This window comes from Oncorhynchus keta, chromosome 21 (assembly GCF_023373465.1).
Source record: "Oncorhynchus keta strain PuntledgeMale-10-30-2019 chromosome 21, Oket_V2, whole genome shotgun sequence".
Lineage (NCBI taxonomy): Eukaryota > Metazoa > Chordata > Actinopteri > Salmoniformes > Salmonidae > Oncorhynchus > Oncorhynchus keta.
Window position 1 is genome coordinate 6,387,298 of NC_068441.1, and position 19,409 is coordinate 6,406,706.

The 19,409-nt window shown below is 41.5% G+C and overlaps 1 protein-coding gene across 3 annotated transcripts in view; it reads right to left on the reverse strand.

Moving 5' to 3' along the window:
* LOC118399999 (ephrin type-A receptor 2-like) overlaps nucleotides 1–19,409 on the reverse strand; it is a 33,880-nt gene that overhangs the window by 13,021 nt on the left and 1,450 nt on the right. For 2 of the 3 annotated variants that reach the window (XM_035796318.2, XM_035796316.2), the window contains exons 1-2: nucleotides 2,479–2,644; nucleotides 361–428 (exon numbers count right to left, since the gene is read on the reverse strand). In XM_035796318.2, the coding sequence (XP_035652211.2) occupies nucleotides 361–428; nucleotides 2,479–2,563 (153 nt within the window). In that variant the 5' untranslated portion in view covers nucleotides 2,564–2,644. Of the gene's footprint in view, nucleotides 1–360; nucleotides 429–2,478; nucleotides 2,645–19,409 lie in introns of those variants that run through there. The other variant, XM_035796319.2, reaches the window with a different exon arrangement.

Here is a 19,409-nt window from a genome sequence, read left to right on the forward strand (position 1 = left end):
TTTATATGACATTCATGGTTGTATTATTAAAGGGTTGCTTTAAAACCAGTAGTGGCTGACTTTGCGAGCTGCCACTCATTCCATCTTTCCCAGAAAACTATTCTGAAGGAATGAGAGTGAAGAAAATAGCTGGCATTCTACTCCTCTGGGGAGCAGAACTTATGACCCTTTTAAAACATGCTACTTAAACATGTGGCTTGGAATCAACATTGTGTGACATCTATCCTATGTTAACCACCATTGGGTAGTAAGTAGGGGAAATACACCTTACGATCAATGTAATTTTTTGAGTCCTAATCGACCATCTGGTTAGACTACGGAAATCCTTATAATTCCTCACTTCAAGATATAACTACTCACCCCTTCTTCATGTGGCCAGGGCAACCAGCCCAACTCTCCCCCAGAAGCCTTCATATCCAGCAGCACCTCTACAGAAAGACAAATAGAGAGCCCTATTAGAAAACATTCTGAATTCATATGAGGACATATGGTGTTCATAAGCAATTGAACACGTGTAGTTAGCAATGTAATTAGCAATGGACAAGTAATACTACTCTTCAACTGGTTTATCAAAGTTACTTTGATTCTCTGAGCCAACAATTATTACAGTAGAAATACCCAGAACTAGATTAACCGAATAGGCCCAATATCATGCCACCCACTGCATTGAAGAGGACATGCCCTGGCATGGCAAACCTGATTAAATAAACCGGCAACTATTAATTACTATATGTTTGGATGAAGAAAGCTGAGAAAAGCGTGGGAAGGTAAAAAGCATGAAAAAGGGAGTGAAAATAGTTGGGATCATCCCTAAGAACCAACGGAAGTCCGACACAGCCTACACTCCTATCCCCTCTTTCGTCAGTACAAGACCCTGTCCACTCCAATATTGAAACTAAAAGCTTCTTATAAGTAATAACCATGTGGAGTAATATTCCTTCCTTGAAACCTGATCAAATAGCAATATTACCTAGTTTTATAAGTGAAGAATACTGAGAATGATCACTACTGCATGTTTGAAGTAGCCAAGTTAGTTTACACAGTAAATTAGCCAGTGTTGATTTTTTAATGTTACATTTCTAGTGTTGATTCAATAGTTAAATTCACTCTGTAAGAGTGAAATTAACACTCAGTGGTCTAAAGATAACCCTGGTGTCGGTGTTAATAACCAGAGTTATTGTCTTACACTGTGGAGAGTAAAACAGTCCCATCAAAACCACACCCATCAGTGTCATTTCCCAGCATGCTCTACTGCGAGTAGATTTTTTAGGATTGTTTTTAATGTCTGTGTTTTTGCATGTACATTGATTGACTTATTAATTTTATACAACACAAAGGCAAATATATCAGTTAGTTTGATTTATTGCACTCGTTACTGATATGGTTGTTCCAGTTTAAATCGTTTAGGTAGTCTCCTTTATCAATTTCCATTATCCTGACAGTCATTCTGAATGCAGGTGAATAAAAATGACAACTTTTGAATATCCTAATTATGTCTGGATTCCAACAGGAATTACACATCACTTTGCAAGCTAGCATAATGTGACTTGCAGGCTGATATGGCCTGTAAACCAGGAGTTTCCTAACACCACTGAGTTATAGGATAAAACTAGGCCAGTAAAGTAAGGTGTATGTATGATATACATCATGTATATTGTCAGAGTTTAATTTGAATGATAGCATACACCTAGGAAATCATTTGTTGAAAACCATAGGCCTTTTAAAAGAACAACCATGCCCGTGTCACTAACAAATACAGTCATGGGTGGTAAACTCTACAAATGTGTCTTTACTCAATACTCCATTTCATTATATTGCACTCCAGAGTAGAGTGAAATACTAATTAGTTCACTCCAGTGTATTGTAAAATCCTTAATATTTCATTCCAGTGCATTGTGAATTTCATGCAGCCAGTCTTAATGTTCTACTCTGTATAGGGTTACAGAAACACTGTCTAAATGTAAACATTTTAACACTTTTGAAAGTGTGAACATCACTTTGTTGAAAGTGGATGCATATACACACTGCAAAAGTGTTCAAATCAACACTAACAGCGAATTACTTTCACACTTCTGATTTGGCTGTGTACAATTTACTGGCTTTCTTTAACTCAACAAAGGCTAATTCTTAGACCATTTCTAGACAACTTACAACCATCTTCATCATTTCACCATGTTCAACAAACAGTACATTAAATATTTTTCAATAGCCTATGGAATTGTTAGAGGGGTCCTTCCCCACATTGACAAGTTATCATAGGAATAATAACGTACTGAAATTGAAATAAAAACTATTGGGATGAGAAAAGCTTAAAGTTAACATTGTATTAGCACTGTAATATACAAAACATATACAATAATATTACAAGAGTGCCATGTCACAGCCCAATCCCCCAACTCATCAAACCTCACAATCATGTGGTGCCACAAAGCAAAGCTCTTTACATACACATTTTAAGACGAAAAATGTAGCACTTACGTTCTTTCGATTGAAGAGTAATAAACACGTGGTTAATAAATACATACAAAAACAAAGAACAACAATGTATACGACGGAAATCCATTTCTTTAACTTTGTGTGCGCTCTGTGTGCGGATCTCGTAATATCGCCGAACTTCTGTGAGCGCTACCGTCTACTGCCCTTGTTACAGCCGAACGTCCCATTGAGAAACAGGTGGCGTCATGAGCTCCGCCTTTGGGAATGTGGACCCAATCCATATATGGTATGCCGAAGGGTGGGGTCATCTCATTAGACTCTGAACTACCTGTGTTTAGCGGATGTGTATTCAGTGAAATGACTGTACCAAATCAAATCAAATTTTATTTGTCACATACACATGGTTAGCAGATGTTAATGCGAGTGTAGCGAAATGCTTGTGCTTCTAGTTCCGACAATGCAGTGATAACCAACAAGTAATCTAACTAACAATTCCAAAACTACTGTCTTATACACAGTGTAAGGGGATAAGGAATGTACATAAGGATATATGAATGAGTGATGGTGTCTAGATTTGTACATTTCATATGAGATGAGTATAGACAAAGTAAACAAAGTGGCATAGTTAAAGTGGCTAGTGATACACATAAGGATGCAGTCGATGATGTAGAGTACAGTATATACATATGCATATGAGATGAATAATGTAGGGTAAGTAACATTATATAAGGTAGCATTGTTTAAAGTGGCTAGTGATATATTTACATAATTTCCCATCAATTCCCATTATTAAAGTGGCTGGAGTTGGGTCAGTGTCCCCGAGCATTTCGCTTTTTTATGAAATTAATAATATTGTGCTGTCTATTTGTACATTTCCTTCAAGAATACACCGCACATGCATACACACACACACACACAGAGACTATTCTGCCTCAGAATAATGTTGATATAATTTTCATTGAATCTTATATTCTTATCAATAGTAATAAATAGCATGACAACTTGTCTTCTCACCTACTATTAGTGCAGTAAGAGAGAACATGAGAGTCCAGAAACCACTGGTTTTTACTTATGATATTATTGGCATGTGTTATAATTCAGAAAAATGAGCAAGCTGGAGGACAGACTTACAAATAGCTGGAAGCATCTTCAACAATCCATCTTTCCCACGCTAGGAGAGGGAGGGGTCAAGTGTGTGTGTGTGTGTGGGGGGGGGGGTACTGGTATGAATATATGACTACTAATGAGAGTCTTCATAAAGAACCTCAGAATTTGGGTATGAATATAGGGACACAAAAAAAGGCATGAATAATGGCATCACCTAGCAACTCTTATCTGAAAGAATTTCAGAGTCAAGTCCTCTTTGTGGCGTTGCGTGTACTTGGACAGGAGAGACGCTTGAGCTGAGAGCCAAAGACAGACGGCCATCCTCACAAAGACATGGAAAAATCAACTGAAGAAAACAGATATGTTACCATACATGGACATTAATCACACAACAGGCGGAATAAACATTGTTGGGGGAAAATGTATTAACAAGTGAAATGCTAATTGGACGATAATGGTGCCTTTTGAACTGTGCTTGAAGGACTCAGACTGTCAGTCATTACACCAGAATGCATATATAACATGATTCATCCCCGTTACGACGCACCATAAACACACATGGAGGTCCTGTTGAGGTCACGTGATAGAACATTTAGAAAGAATAAGAGCCTATATATCATTACTAGGCAGGTTTCCATTGACCCGGGTTTATTAGACAAACGCAATGTCACAAAATGTTTCATTGCGATGTGTATTGGAAACGGCGCATATAGGAGATATTTTCTAAAGATCTGCAACATTTCTATCTGTTTGACAGGGGTGGATTTTTCCTTTGTCAAATGTTCTTCATTGCGACAAATGATGATGGAACAGTGTTTTTCAAATCAATTATGACTGATAATTTGAAGGTGGGGGGGGGGGCACATGATGTCATCACGTAACTATGAAACTCCACTCCCCTTTCAATTCTAAATGCCTACTGCTTGCTAAATTCAATTTTAAACTTTAAAAATAATGTTTATTTGCTGACTTTCAAAAATGCCTGAATTGCTTCACCTTGCTTTTCTGGTTGCCTGGCAAGTTCCACCATCCAATTATTTCAGATCTATATTAGTGAATGTTTCACCATGGCACAGACTGTGGCAATATGTTGGCACATGCGAATGATTAGAATATGGCAAATATTAGTCAATTATTGCATTTTATCAATGCTGGCTTCCACGGGCTACCCGAGACATGAAACAATTAGGTGGGAGGGCATATAGGCTGTCGCCTATTTATTAATGCCCAATTTGCCCAAATGGGTAATGGAAACTCTTCAACCACTTCAGTTTTATTCGACACCGTAGGTTTTTGCAAAATAGTTTTTAGGTGTCTGTGTGACATCATTTTACTGGCAGAAGATATTTAAATGGAGACGCACCATCTATTTCTAAATGTTTCAAGTATGGAAATGCTGAGATACTGAGTGAGGTGGTTTGTGTTGTCAGTGGTGCTAGAGAGATGTCAAAGGTTAACACCCTCTGGAAGTATGCAAATGCATTACAGTGTGCATATGCCATTATAATACATTCTTCTTAATCCTCCTTAGGAGCATGCGTCCTGGTTGAGAGTGGATGGCTGGCCACAGAAGAGTGTTGAACCCCAACCTCTCCCTCCCCCGGCCGGTACCCATCCTACCCCCCTCTCCACTGGTTCCATGCTTCTTTGGGATCTGCCAACACAAAAGTACTTCACACTGGGGGCTGGGCCCGCATTTCGAGGGTCAGTGAACAGCGGCAGCATCAACACCATGTCATTCAGCCTCTCCCACCCCCTTCTTTTCTTACACCTCTCATGCTATCAGCAAACAGAGAGGTGGAGCACTATTGTGAAGCCACTCTGGATTGTGTGTAATGCCCAAATGAATGTGCCTACTGTTTTTCACGGTTCTCACGGTTAGGGCGCCCAGACACATAGCTAGTCAATGATGAAGGTTTGCCAGTGTGATGAAACATTGCATTTAAGCCCCTGCCTCTGTAAGTGGTTTCTATTTAGAGTTTGTGCTGGTTGCTGGATTCTCTTTAGTCATTGTTTAAAGGCCTAGCGCAGTCGAAATCCTGTTTTCTTATGTGTTCTATCATATTGTACAACAGCTGATGAAACTAAAAATGTAAAAGTTTCTATTTTTATCAGTGTTTTTAACCAGGATTTGAGTTTTAGTGAGGTCCGGATGCAGTAAATGAGCTTCAATTTCCCCTCAAAATATATATATATATATTATTTAATGCTATTTGGAGAATAGCAAAAATGACTCAGCCATTATCACCTTGGCTGCCGTATGTGAATTTACCTCAATAGATCTACAAACACAAATCACAGTCCTTAATTTATGTGTTTCTAAAATCCCCTATGGAAAACATGAATGGTGGAAAAACGATTGGAACCATATCCCTGTTTGAACGCTAGGTTGTATGGGTATTATGACACCTCCACTGTGTGGCTCTATTGCAGCCTGTTTCAGCCTCACCACTGAGCGCCACATCAATGTCTGTCTCGGTTGCTTACTCTCCAACGTTATTATTTTTTGCTCCTACTGCGTTAGGCTCCGTTTTGCTTCTTACTTCATCCGTCTAGCTGGCTAAGTAATACTAGCCAAAGCCCTTCAACGTTATTGCAATATAATTATCTGCCGGCAGCTAGCCACCTGACTGACATATATATATATATATATAAGCGACTATTTACCAGATGTGCATTCATTCTCCGAGAGTTTTTGTTCGTTTGGGGGATGTCTGTAGACGGTTTAAAATGGCCTTTAGTCCGGCATCTCGCAAACACACTCGACTGAGTCGACTGCGAGCTGGGTTAGTTCGTTTCACGTCTCGGGGCAGGGTTAGCCGTTTGAGAGTGGTGAATGTGTTGTTAAAAAGGCAAATCCGTGAGGCCAATTTAACAAACAAACCACTGTTCATGAATCCATTCAGTTGTAAAGAGTGAGGCGTGATTATAACTCAGTCAGATTACGAATATTGAGCGTTATTCTGCTGTGGTCAGCACTGGGAGCAATATTTAAATGATAACGCGGAATTGATTTTCTTTATTGTGTACACAATATATATGTATTTTTTTTTTTACAATTATTATTACTGAGGTCCGGACCTCGGTGTCCTCATTACGGCCATGTTCCTGGTAGTAGCTGGTTGAAAATACAATCTACACCTTCAAATCAGCAAATTTGCATGGAAGGGAGTTTTGTCTTTCTACTGTGACTTTGCATGTGGTAAATTGGTTAATAGACCAATAACAAAGAGAGTTACAAACCTCTCAGCCAATAACAGCTAGTTTTAAAAATTTCCCTCCCCACTCAAGACCATTTGCTAAAAATACATTTTTGCCTATTTAAATGGAAATATATTCCAGTAAGGTACTTAATTGTTACCCAAAAAAGGATGTGATATTGATATAAAAACAACAGCTGCATTGGGTCTTTTAACCACTTAAGGAATCCTTAAAACAGATTGCGTGTGTGTGGGTAAACTGAAGGACACAATATTCTCTGACCAAACTACACACAAAGTGTATAAAGCACTAGATACCAGAAACCCCTTATCACAAGTCACTTGCTCCGGTCAAACAAATAGGGGCTAGGTCCATGGATAAGTACCTCCAGATTTCCATCTGGAGTATAGAGGGGTGTCGCTTACCTGTCAATAAGAGCCCAATGTATTCTCTAAGAATGAGAGGAGCTTTTTTTGTCTTACAATGTCCTCTTAAGTTTCTCACCACCCCTCAAAACACTACCTCTCACAACTGGAATTTCGGTGGGAGTCTGTGTGTTTTACATGGGACTTTTTTGGGGGAGTGTAGCGTTCAGAAACAAAAGAACCTGTTCAGACATGTTTTCACTCCATGGATGCAAGAAATGTGAGTATGCAGTTGAAACACACAAACCATTACTCCGACAAGGAACATGTTTGACTATGACTTCACGCTTTGAACAGTCTTCATCACTGCCAGCATCTGCTGTCTACCTATCAGGGCTGATTGGTGGTTAGCAGAATGAAATACTTCTGGAATGAGTGATGGAACTGTTAAGACAAGACAACACATTCATGGTGGGTACCAAGTTTAAGAGTCAATCCCGGTAACATTTTGAAATCCCCTCCTCGGTCAAATGTAGTTGTACAAAATACATATGCAATGATCAAATTAAGTTTTACATGACAGTAAATACAAACGAAAGAGCTTTAAAGTAATTCAAGGGGAAAGTGTTTTATTTGAGAACTATATTTAAAACTACTGTTTTACCTTTTCAAAGACAGGTTATAACACATTTATGAGACATGTATTTCAAATGTTGCACTTGTCCTTTGTATCAGTACCTTCCAACAACCACCTCCATGTTATCAGTACCTTCTAACAGCCACCTCCATGATAGGTTTAGGGGTTCCTGAGTGGCACAGCGGTCTAAGGTACTGCATCTAAATGCTAGAGGCATCACTACAGACCCTGGTTCAATTCCAGGCTGTATCACAACTGGCCAAGAAAAGAAGACCCATAGGGCTGCGTACAATTGGCCCAGCGTCATCAGGGGGAGGCCGTCATTGTAAATAAGAGTTTGTTCTTAACTGACTTGCCTAGTTAAATAAAGATCAAATCAAGATAAGTAGCAGTTTGTGTATTTACAGTGGGGCAAAAAAGTATTTAGTCAGCCACCAATTGTGCATGTTCTCCCACTTAAAAAGATGAGAGAGGCCTGTAATTTTCATCATAGGTACACTTCAACCATGACAGACAAAATGGGATGAAAAAAAATCCAGAAAATCACATTGTAGGATTTTTAATGAATTTATATGCAAATGATGGTGGAAAATAAGTATTTGGTCAATAACAAAAGTTTATCTCAATACTTTGCTATATATCCTTTGTTGGCAATGACAGAGGTCAAACGTTTTCTGTAAGTTTTCACAAGGTTTTCACACACTGTTGCTGGTATTTTGGCCCATTCCTCCATGCAGATCTCCTCTAGAGCAGTGATGTTTTAGGGTTGTTGCTGGGCAACATGGACTTTCAACTCCCTCCAAAGATGTTCTATGGGGTTGAGATCTGGAGACTGGCTAGGCCACTCCAGGACCTTGAAATGCTTCTTACGAAGCCACTCCTTCATTGCCCGGGTGGTGTGTTTGGGATCATTGTCATGCTGAAAGACCCAGCCACGTTTCATGCCCTTGGTGATGGAAGGAGGTTTTCACTCAAAATCTCACGATACATGGCCCCATTCATTCTTTCCTTTACATGTCCTCTTAAGTTTCTCACCACCCCTCAAAACACTACCTCTCACAACTGGAATTTCGGTGGGAAATCAGCCGTCCTGGTCCCTTTGCAGAAAAACAGCCCCAAAGCATGATGTTTCCACCCCCATGCTTCACAGTAGGTATGGTGTTCTTTGGATGCAACTCAGCATTATTTGTCCTCCAAACACGACGAGTTGAGTTTTTACCAAAAACTGATCTGACCATATGACATTTTCCCAATCTTCTTCTGGATCATCCAAATGCTCTCTAGCAAACTTCAGACGGGCCTGGACATGTACTGGCTTAAGCAGGGGGACACGTCTGGCACTGCAGGATTTGAGTCCCTGGCGGCGTAGTGTGTTACTGATGGTAGGCTTTGTTACTTTGGTCCCAGCTCTCTGCAGGTCATTCACTAGGTCCCTAGATCATTTTGACCCCACGGGGTGAGATCTTGCGTGGAGCCCCAGATCGAGGGAGATTATCAGTGGTCTTGTATATCTTCCATTTCCTAATAATTGCTCCCACAGTTGATTTCTTCAAACCAAACTGCTTACCTATTGCAGATTAAGTCTTCCCAGCCTGGTGCAGGTCTACAATTTTGTTTCTGGTGTCCTTTGACAGCTCTTTGGTCTTGGCCATAGTGGAGTTTGGAGTGTGACTGTTTGAGGTTGTGGACAGGTGTCTTTTATACAGATAACAAGTTCAAACAGGTGCCATTAATACAGGTAAAGAGTGGAGGACAGAGGAGCCTCTTAAAGAAGAAGTTACAGGTCTGTGAGAGCCAGAAATCTTGCTTGTTTTTAGGTGACCAAATACTTATTTTCCACCATCATTTGCAAATAAATTCATTAAAAATCCTACAATGTGATTTTCTGGATTTGTTTCTCTAATTTTGTCTGTCATACTTTAAGTGTACCTATGATGAAAATTACAGGCCTCTCTCATATTTTTAAGTGGTAGAACTTGCACAATTGGTGGCTGACTAAATACTTTTTTGCCCCACTGTAGCTTTAGCGCCAGCCTCCAGATCTGTTTAATCCTCGTCTGGTATTTGGATGTAGAAGGGGAGCCAGACCACAAATGAAAGTGAAATGTTATTAGGTAAAGAGACGTAGTAAATGTGATATGCGTTGGCCGAGGGGGCCTAATAAAGATGAGAGCACACGTTCATATGCATGTGTTTGTGTGCTCAGCTTGACGATGTCTGCCCTGAAGTCTGAACAAAGGGAAGGAAGGAAGCTTGGGGCTGGGTAGAAGGCCTGGGAGGAGGAGGTGATAGCACACAGTGGCCCTACAGCATGTGTCTTGCAGAGCTTGCTCAGCCTCTCAAGTCCTGGGTTATGGCAGCGACAGCTGGGCTAGCAGGCTCTGCATGGGCCCACTCACTCACACACACACACACACACACACACACACACACACACACACACACACACACACACACACACACACACACACACACACACACACACACACACACACACACACACACACACACACACACACACACACACACACACACACACACACACACACACACACACACACACACACAGGAAGCTCTGTCCTGTTTACTGTTTACATTTCACAGTGTGAGGCCTACTTGGGAGGGCTCTGGGGAATGGCCACTGGACCTACAGCTGTGTGTGTGTGTGTGTGTGTTGATAGGGTTTAATGTAGGCTTATCTGTCAAGTAGCCTTTGTGTGGTTGAAAGTCAATGTGAAGCTTTCAGGGATACAATTGCATTACATAGTCTGGTAGTTGCAAAGTAGTGCAGGGAGGTTGATATTAGATTACTAAGTCAAAAACTGTCATGTGGTAACAACTGTGCAAGTATTGAAAAACGTAACAACCAAGGGCCATAAGGAAACACACACTGTGGTCTGAACAGACAGTTGGCTGTTTAGCCAAAAGGACACCTGCTCTTGGTTCCATAGGCACTGAATGATGGCATGAGGCAGCTGATCAGCTGATGCAGTACTTACCTGAAGGGGTTGTTCTAGCCACAAATGTTTCAGGATATGAAACCAAAAATGTAATTTATTTCAATATCTTATAAGTCATAATCTAGGTTCAGAAAAGGTGCAAGAAATGTTTAGTTTATTGTTGTATACTTCTTGTTCTGGTGCATGATAGCTAAGACTTGAATTCACTGTATGGCCATTTTGAGTAGGTTTTTTAGTATGTAAGAAGACATAGATCATGATACAATGTAGGCCAGGCAACTTTACTTTATAATCTTGTTATTTTATCTGTATTGTAGGCTATATCTATTATTCTATAACAAAAGAAAAAAGGCAGAGGATAACCTCATAGAACCATCCGGAAGTCTCACAAGCTTACATTCTGTTTCACTATACCAGCTCTAATCAGTCTTGTAATTACGAGCATATTAACCACGCTCCAAAATTGCTCATGTGGATATCCAAAATAACTATAGTATACCAGCAGAGGGCAGTCATGTGTAGGAGTTGGAGGAATGGGCGTTCAGAAGAGAAGGGCCATAGGTGTCAACTCAACTGGGATTTACAGGAATCAGAGGCGTCATGCCCATAGGGGGGCACAGGTGCTCCCTCAGATTTAAAAATAATAATATTCTGTAATACTACTAGCCACATGCAATTGTATGACGTTGTCTTTAGCTAGCCCAGATAGGTTTCTATGCTTCCTGGTTCTGAAGTTTTGTTTTTCCATCTTTTACTTTCGGTTTTGTACACAAGCTTTAAACAGCTGAATATACAATATTTCTGGTTCTGGAAAATATATTTCACAGCAGTTCTCCACACCAGGGTTTCCAAAACTCGGTCCTGGGGTCCTCACCTGGGTGCACATTTTGGTTTTTGCCCTAGCACTACAGAGCTGATTCAAATAATCAAAGTTTGATGATGAGTTGGTTATTTGAATCAGCTGTGTAGTGCTAGGGCAAAAACCAAAATGTGCACCCAGGGGGGGCCCAGGACAAAGTTTGGGAAACTCTGCTCTATACAGTGAATGCTTGTTTTGTTACATAAACTGAAATTAGACAATTCGAAATTTAGCAACCAGGAAATGGCGGTTCGATTTCTATATTGTGCATCTTTAAGTATATTTTAGCAATTACATTTACATCTATTACATTTTTCCACCACTGAAAAATAGAAGGTTAAAGGCCCAGTGCAGTAAAAAAAAACATGATTTCATGTGTTTTATATACACAGACTGTCTGGATTAAATTCCTATGAACTTTAATCTGCGCCACCATGTCATATTGTCAACAAGGCAGCATGGTACATAGTTCAGAAACATACAGCATGTATTTTCCATAAATACGCTTTACAATTTTCAAACTTGTTTAAGGCAGATAAATTATATATGTGTTTTTATCAAGAGCAAACACTTTGCATGTGTTGTAATCATCACTCCACGTGCTTGACACATTTCACCTTGTTTTGAGACAACTTTGCCATGTCACCCGGCTCACCTCCTCATTGGGACTTTAAAACTTTTTGTTTCTTCATAAAATCTGCAATCAAAATAAACCTATCCCAGCGACCATATTATTTTTGCAAGTCCAAATTATTTTTGGATTCCGGCATTTCAAATGTATTGTTATGCTCAGACCTCTTGATGTAAGGACTAAGGCAGGGGTCTCAAACACAATTCCTGGAGAGAGGAGTGTGTTGGTTTATTTGTTTGGAACCCCTCTCATCTGGTTTTATAGATTTTAATTAAATACGAATTGAAAGGAAAGTGTCTCTCCAGGAATTGAGTTTGACACCCCTGGACTGTTTGTCCAAACAGTGCTGGACTGTTTGTCACAGGGAGTCCCAGCATGGCTACCCATCAAATTTGCTTTAGTAGGATATTATGCACTTATACTGTAGATAGATGATAGACTGATCATATGCAGACATAAAAATGAACAGAAGTAGGGTAAATTTCACCAGAATGTCACCTTGGTGAACATCGCTTTGAGGACAAAGTACACCTTTTCAAGGTTTGCCAACCTTTTAAGATATTTTAAGTATTTTAAGATAGGCCTATGTTTCTTGTTCTCTGTTGTGGGCAGCCCTGGCATGGTCTGCCATCAGTTCCCCACCTGGACTTTGAATGGTGCGTTTGCCTCGCTCTCCCTTGTCACTACCTTGGTGTGGGCAAGGCATGGCTTTTTTTTAGGTTTCAGAGACAGGCAGTTGACACCTGAAGTGGTTGACAAGGTCGTCTTGACCGTTCTGCCGCCCCTACAAGAATAGTCCCAGTAAGCAAAATTATGTTGAAAATACGTCTAAAATAAGAATTTTCCCATACGTTGCAGTAAGGTTCAATTTAGATTCTGAATGAATGGTGAAAATATGTATTTTCCGAGTGTTGAAAATACTTTTTTTTTTAAATCAAGGCTGGTCCAGATCCTACAAAATCTGAACCAAACATAGACATCTTTGATTGGTTCAGATTTGGTCCGGACCAAAAACCAACGTCCGCGGACGTGGAAATCAAGGCCGGTCAGGAGTGCACAAAAAAAAGGCGTCCAAAAGGCGTCAGCATCAGTCCGTGTTTACTGAGATATGGCCAAGACCAGTCCTCATGGGCCAGAGTGGTGTCACACTTTCCCCCATCCCTAGTTAACACAGCTGATGAAACGAATTGCATTCTAAACTGAAGATCATGATTAGTAGATTATTGGAGTCAGATGTGTTAGCTGGGGCTGGGGAAAAAGTGTGACACCAATCAGGCCCCAGAGGACTGGAGTTGCCCATCCCTGGCCTACAGTGTCGCCTGACATTTGATTTTAGGAATGCCCATCTATGTGGTAAGCCTAACGTCCAGTCAGGACCAAAAACAAGACGTCGGTGTCGGTCCGTGCATACTGAGGTGTATAGGCCCACCGTTCGTAAAATAGGCCATTGAATTGGAGTTTTTAGTCCTGATTCCTGTGATTAATCAATTTAGCTATTTAAGATCTGAATATCAGCACCCCAACTTTATCAGGAGGAATTATCCTGAGCCTATTTGCAATGTGTTTACACAGCGGGAAATGCAGAAGTATTTAATTTTTCGATGTGATCTTCTCGTAAAAAATGTTTATGGATACTAACTTCAAACCACTGATCATGACAGATTAGCCCACTGGGTGAAACTCCTGGACAGCAGTTGTGAGTAGCCTGATTGTCCATTTCACATTGTCCATTTTACCTTGACCTGTCCTGTTTTTAGGATATTTAATTTGTTAACATGTGCAAATTAATTACTTAAAAATCATACAATGTGATTTTCAGGATTTTTGATTCCGTCTCTCACAGTTGAAGTGTACCTATGGTAAAAATTACAGACCTCTACATGCTTTGTAAGTAGGAAAACCTGCAAAATCGGCAGTGTATCAAATACTTGTTCTCCCCACTGTATATCTATCCATTGATTCTTGAAGAACATAATTTAAGGGATCAGATTAACACATCATAGTCAGATAGATAAATTACAGTAACCAGCTATGTATGGTACCTTACTGAGTTGTTGTCTGTACTTTCTTCCAGTATTAGGCTACTGGTCAGTCTAAGTCGCCAGCTTTTTAGTTTCAGGTTGAATATTCAATGGATATTCGTGCTTTCAAAACACTTGAGCCACAGACTCCAAATAAGTGTCATGATGTTGGAAAAATTGCTCACAATGCACAGATCATATTTTCACGATTTTGACATTCATTTGCTTTCCAAAGCTACCAAACATGTGGAAATGTAAGCAGGATTTTGTATTCCTAGTTGAAATAGTTAGGGAGTGTAAAAAAAGTACAAACTTTTTTTTACATTCGAATTGCAATAGCTCCTTGGTCATGTGACCTACTGACCTCAAACAAAGTTCAGAATGTACACTCAGTGGGTCTACACATTGCATACCCTTTCGTTTGTCCATTTTCATCTCATATGTTTTTACACAAATATTTCTAACTTTTTAATTTCAAAAGCTCCTTGGTCATGTGACCTACTAACCTTAAACTACTTTCAGAATGTCCATGGACTGGCGGAGATGGGCGCCTGCAAGGTGTCCAGTGCGGTACCGCCACCGATCCCAGGGAGAGTTCTCTTTTCTTTGTGAAGGGCAGGGCGCCCTGGAATGGGTTCACCCCGAGAGAGGGGCCCAAGCCCTGGAAAGCATTGCGGTTCCTGCAGTGTACGGGGAGCTCCTGCTGGCCCTTGAAAATCCGGGGGAAAGGGTGTAAATCTCATGCCGGGCCGAACCAATATCCGCAGCAGGTCTCCAAGGTGAACAGCCTCTAGCAAGTTATAACAATGTAGGTAAAGGACGTTGGCAAGTCAGATCCGTAACTTCGGGATAAGGATTGGCTCTAAGGGCTGGGTCGCTCGGGCTGGGGTGCGAAGCGGGGCTGGAGCCGCGGCTGGGGGAGCAGTTGCTCCGTCGCCCTCCTCTCGCCACCCGTTGCAAGTTTGTTGTGCGGCCCATCTCGTGGTCTCGCATGGGGGTGCGTGTCGGGGGTGTGTAGGGGTGGTGTCTGTCGGTGGGCCGAAGGCGGACCGGTGGGGAGTTGGTGGCGACGACTCTGTATGTGCGCCGGGCCCTTCTCGCGGATCTCCCCAGCTACGGCCCTGTTCGCCTAGCAGCTGACTTAGAACTGGTGAGGACCAGGGGAATTCGACTGTTTAATTAAAACAAAGCATTGTGAAGGTGCAAGGTGGTTGTTGACGAGATGTGATTTCCGCCCAGTGCTCTGAATGCCCAAGTGATGAAATTCAGTGAAGCGTGCGTAAACGGCAGGAGTAACTATGACTCTATTAAGGAGTCCTTAGCCCAGGACATTAAGGTTCCACGCCTCCCGAAATAATGTGAAGTCGAATACGGAAGACCCCAAACCATACATTGTCACCTGCTTGCAGGTGGCCCTAATATAGCAATAAACTGGAGCAAAAGGTGCCTTCAGATCAAACTAAACCCTGGTCCGGCTGAGAGGGACTACCTCGGATAGGTTAAAACGGGAGGTAATGAAAGATGGTAAATAGTACCGTAGCCCTAGTACCGTAGGCTCTTCCAACCCCTACTCTGTGTGTCACCTGGTTGAAGGAGTCTCTCCAACAGCTGTCCCCCGTATACTTAGCTAACTCTAAACCGCAAAAGTTTGAATCAAACACTTGCTTTGGCTGGATCCGCTAACAGTGGAGCACTAAATAGAGATGGAATGTGCTTAGCGGTTATGAACACTGCCAGGTGTGGGACTCTACACATTCTATGTAGGAGCTCTCCAATATGCTCCTTGGCGCATGTAGTGGAGATGGCATGTGCCTTACCATTAGCTGACACTACCAGGCCTCAGGCTTGCCTGAGTGCGGGACATCGCACATTGTAGGTGGGGAAGTCTCCTGTACGCTCACTAGACTCGAGGTGGAGACTAAAACCATTGGCCCCGCAGTGATAGGGCATTGCATGGATCTGGCTCGTGCCCTACGAAGTCGGGAGAGGCATTTCCAGCTTGTCCCGGGAGGGAGGCCTACATCTGATGTGAGTGGTACCATCCACGCCCATTAATTTGCTGTAGACCCATAACATGGACAGAATAAGTTTAGATTCCCATTGGGCACGGATCACTGAATGTCAACTTAATGAAATTCAAAGGAGTGTGCCCACCTGTAGTAATCCTGCTCAGTACGAGAGGAACCGCAGGTTCAGACATTTGGTGTATGTGCTTGGCTTAGGAGCCAATGGTGCAAAGCTACCATCTGTGGGATTATGACTGAACGCCTTTAAGTCAGAATCCACCCTAAACGTAACAATACCGTAGCGCCGCAGATCTTCGGCTGACCCAGGATAGCCTGCCTCTTCTGGTAGGTGAGTAGAACCATTCGTGACGGGGTTGGGGTGCGGCCGGATGAGTTGCCCGCCCCTCTCCTGCTGCGCACAGCACCTTTGTGGTGAACCTGGTGCTAAATCACTCGTAGCCGACCTGATTCTGGGTCATGGTTTCGTACGTAGCAGAGCAGCTCACTCACTGCGAACAAATGAAAGTCAGCCCTCGAACCAAGCTTTTGTCGGAGTGGAAGACGTCTTCCTCCACCATCCTACTTTACTTATGGCTTGTCAGTGGATATTCTGACAGCAGTTTGAGGGTTGTAGGTCACATTCCCAGGTTACTAGGTGCACGCAGAAGGGCCAGGTCCAGAGGCCAGACACAGAGTGTGAGAGAGCCCAGGCAAGGAGGGTAGAAGGCGTAAGACATTGACATTGGGCTCTGGATAGGTAGGGGGATAGGTGGTGGTCGCCCATCCACCCGGGCCTGTCCTCTGGTGGGACTGTGAGTCAGGTTGGGACTAGCTGCGGAAGTCAAGGGGTCACCAGGTGCAAGAGGAGGCCTCCTCCAAGACGGGGGGCAATCAGAGTCCGAGCAGGGGCGGCCGGACTCTGAGGCTGGGGGTAGCACTCACTGTGGAGGTTGGAGTAGGGACTTAGTCTCTGAGCCTGTTTCGGCTTACCAGGGCCACATGGTTCCTGACATAGGGACGTTTTAGAAATCCCAGGGTGTAAGCTATACTAAAATCGTGTAAGATGAAAATGAACAAACTAGGGTGTGCAATGTGTAGGCCCACTGAGTGTACATTCTGAACTTTGTTTCAGGTCAGTAGGTTACATGATCAAGGAGCTGTTGAAATTAGAATAATTGAAAAATAAAAATAAAATTCATGTAAAATAGTGTGAGATAAAAATTGACAACAAAATGGTGTGCTCTATATATATGGCTTGTCAGTGGATTTTCTGACAGCAGTTTGGAGGGTTGTAGGTCACATTTCCAGAGAGCTATTGAAATTAGAAACATTGAAAAATATTTAAAATGAATGTAAAATCATGTGAGATGAAAATGGACAAACAAAAATGTGTGCTACATGTAAGGCTATTCAGTGGATATTCTGAAAGTAGGAGGGTTGTAGGTCATAAGACTAAGGAGCTATTGCAATTTGAAATGTTTAAAAATGATCGTCAAATCTCATGAGATGCAAACTGGTCCCAACATACATGGCAAGTCTAGAAAAGTCATCATTGTTCACAATGAAGTTAAATAACAAAAATGTCAAAACACATTTACGAAGATTGCTTTGAAACAGTGTCCAAGGAAACATTTTTGGCATGTGAGTGCTTTGATGTGAAAAAATGGTGTTTGCAGTCATATATTTTCTGGTCCAGCAACACCCGTACATGTTGTGAAAAATACTTGGGCTAATTCAGTTCCAACTGTATTCAAAACTGTTATGCATGCTGGAGTATAAAAAGCTGTTGAATTGTACTTTTTCTTTACTTTCACATACAGTGTGTTCACAGAAACATTAATCTGATATTGTCCCCTGGACCTTGGAGGACTTCTGGTGTGGATGATGTTAAGGTTAGATATACTTTCAATTATTCCACTGAACTGTACCATTTGATTGTCATTCCTTTATTGAAAAGTGTACCTTGTTCACACCACAGGGCCTACCAAAGCAAGGTTTCTCAAACAACTGTGGGGTGTTTGTTTTGATGGTAAGATGCTGGCTATTCAGTATATTATATTTGTCCTATTTTCTGTAAAAACATAAACGTTATTTCTGTGCTTGCAGCATGCAGAGCACACTATTATTGCTCATATTTTTTCTTGTTTATTATTCTTCACACTTTTTGGGACTTATTTCCTACAATTTGTAGACTAAATACACAATTCATACATCAAACTCCTGCATAGCTGGATGCTGATGTGACTTCTTGTGTGGGGGATGTCTTCTACACCCAGAAATATATTCCTTGGGGGGGTATTATTATTTACTATTGTCATAACTATCAAACTTAACAAGCTACTCTTTCTTAATGTACACTCTGTACATTGCAATGGAAGCATGGTGTAATTTCACTGAGGTATGTATACATTTTAAATTCTCATCACTAGTGGATTTGTTTTTTAGGAACCCCTTCCGATTATGTGACTTTCTTTATCAAAGGAAAACATGCAGCAAATAAGGCAATGGTGGTGCCTTGTTCTCCTGCAGAACGTTCCCATGCCGTAAGTCTTGAACATTATAAGAACTTCATTTGCATCCTTAAAATCACTCGTTTCACTGTAGCCAGACTGACCTGAATATATTTTCATATTGAATGTATGTCATTCACTCACTATGGTCTGAAGAAGAGGTTGAAAGAAAAACACAACAGGTCATATGATGAGTGGTATAGTCTTAACCCCCCCCACTTCCCTAGATGTTCCGTTAAATTATTTAATGACCACAATCTGTTTTCTTTCTGGACGATACTGAAAACAAAATGCACGGCGAACTGGGAGCTGTGAACTGGGTATGTAGTCTGTGTGTAATGCTGAAGGCTTGATGTATGGAAATATATAATAGCTGTGATGACTTGTTGAGTAGTTATAGATATCACTGAAAACCCCTTTTAGTAATAAGTGGCTTTTGTTGGCATGGTGGTATTGTGAAAGTGGGGTGTAATTGTTCTTGGTCACCCAATGAGGCACTACTCCTAATATTAATTCTTCCTTTTTCTTCGAGGAAGCAGATGTTCTTCTAAGGGACACACTAGAGGCAGCAAGGTGGTGCGAACACCAAAGCATTTAAAGGAACCGTTCCCCTCCCTAGTGTAATAGGGATGGACGGGGAAGACCGCATTACAACCCTTAAAGAACTACGGTTGTA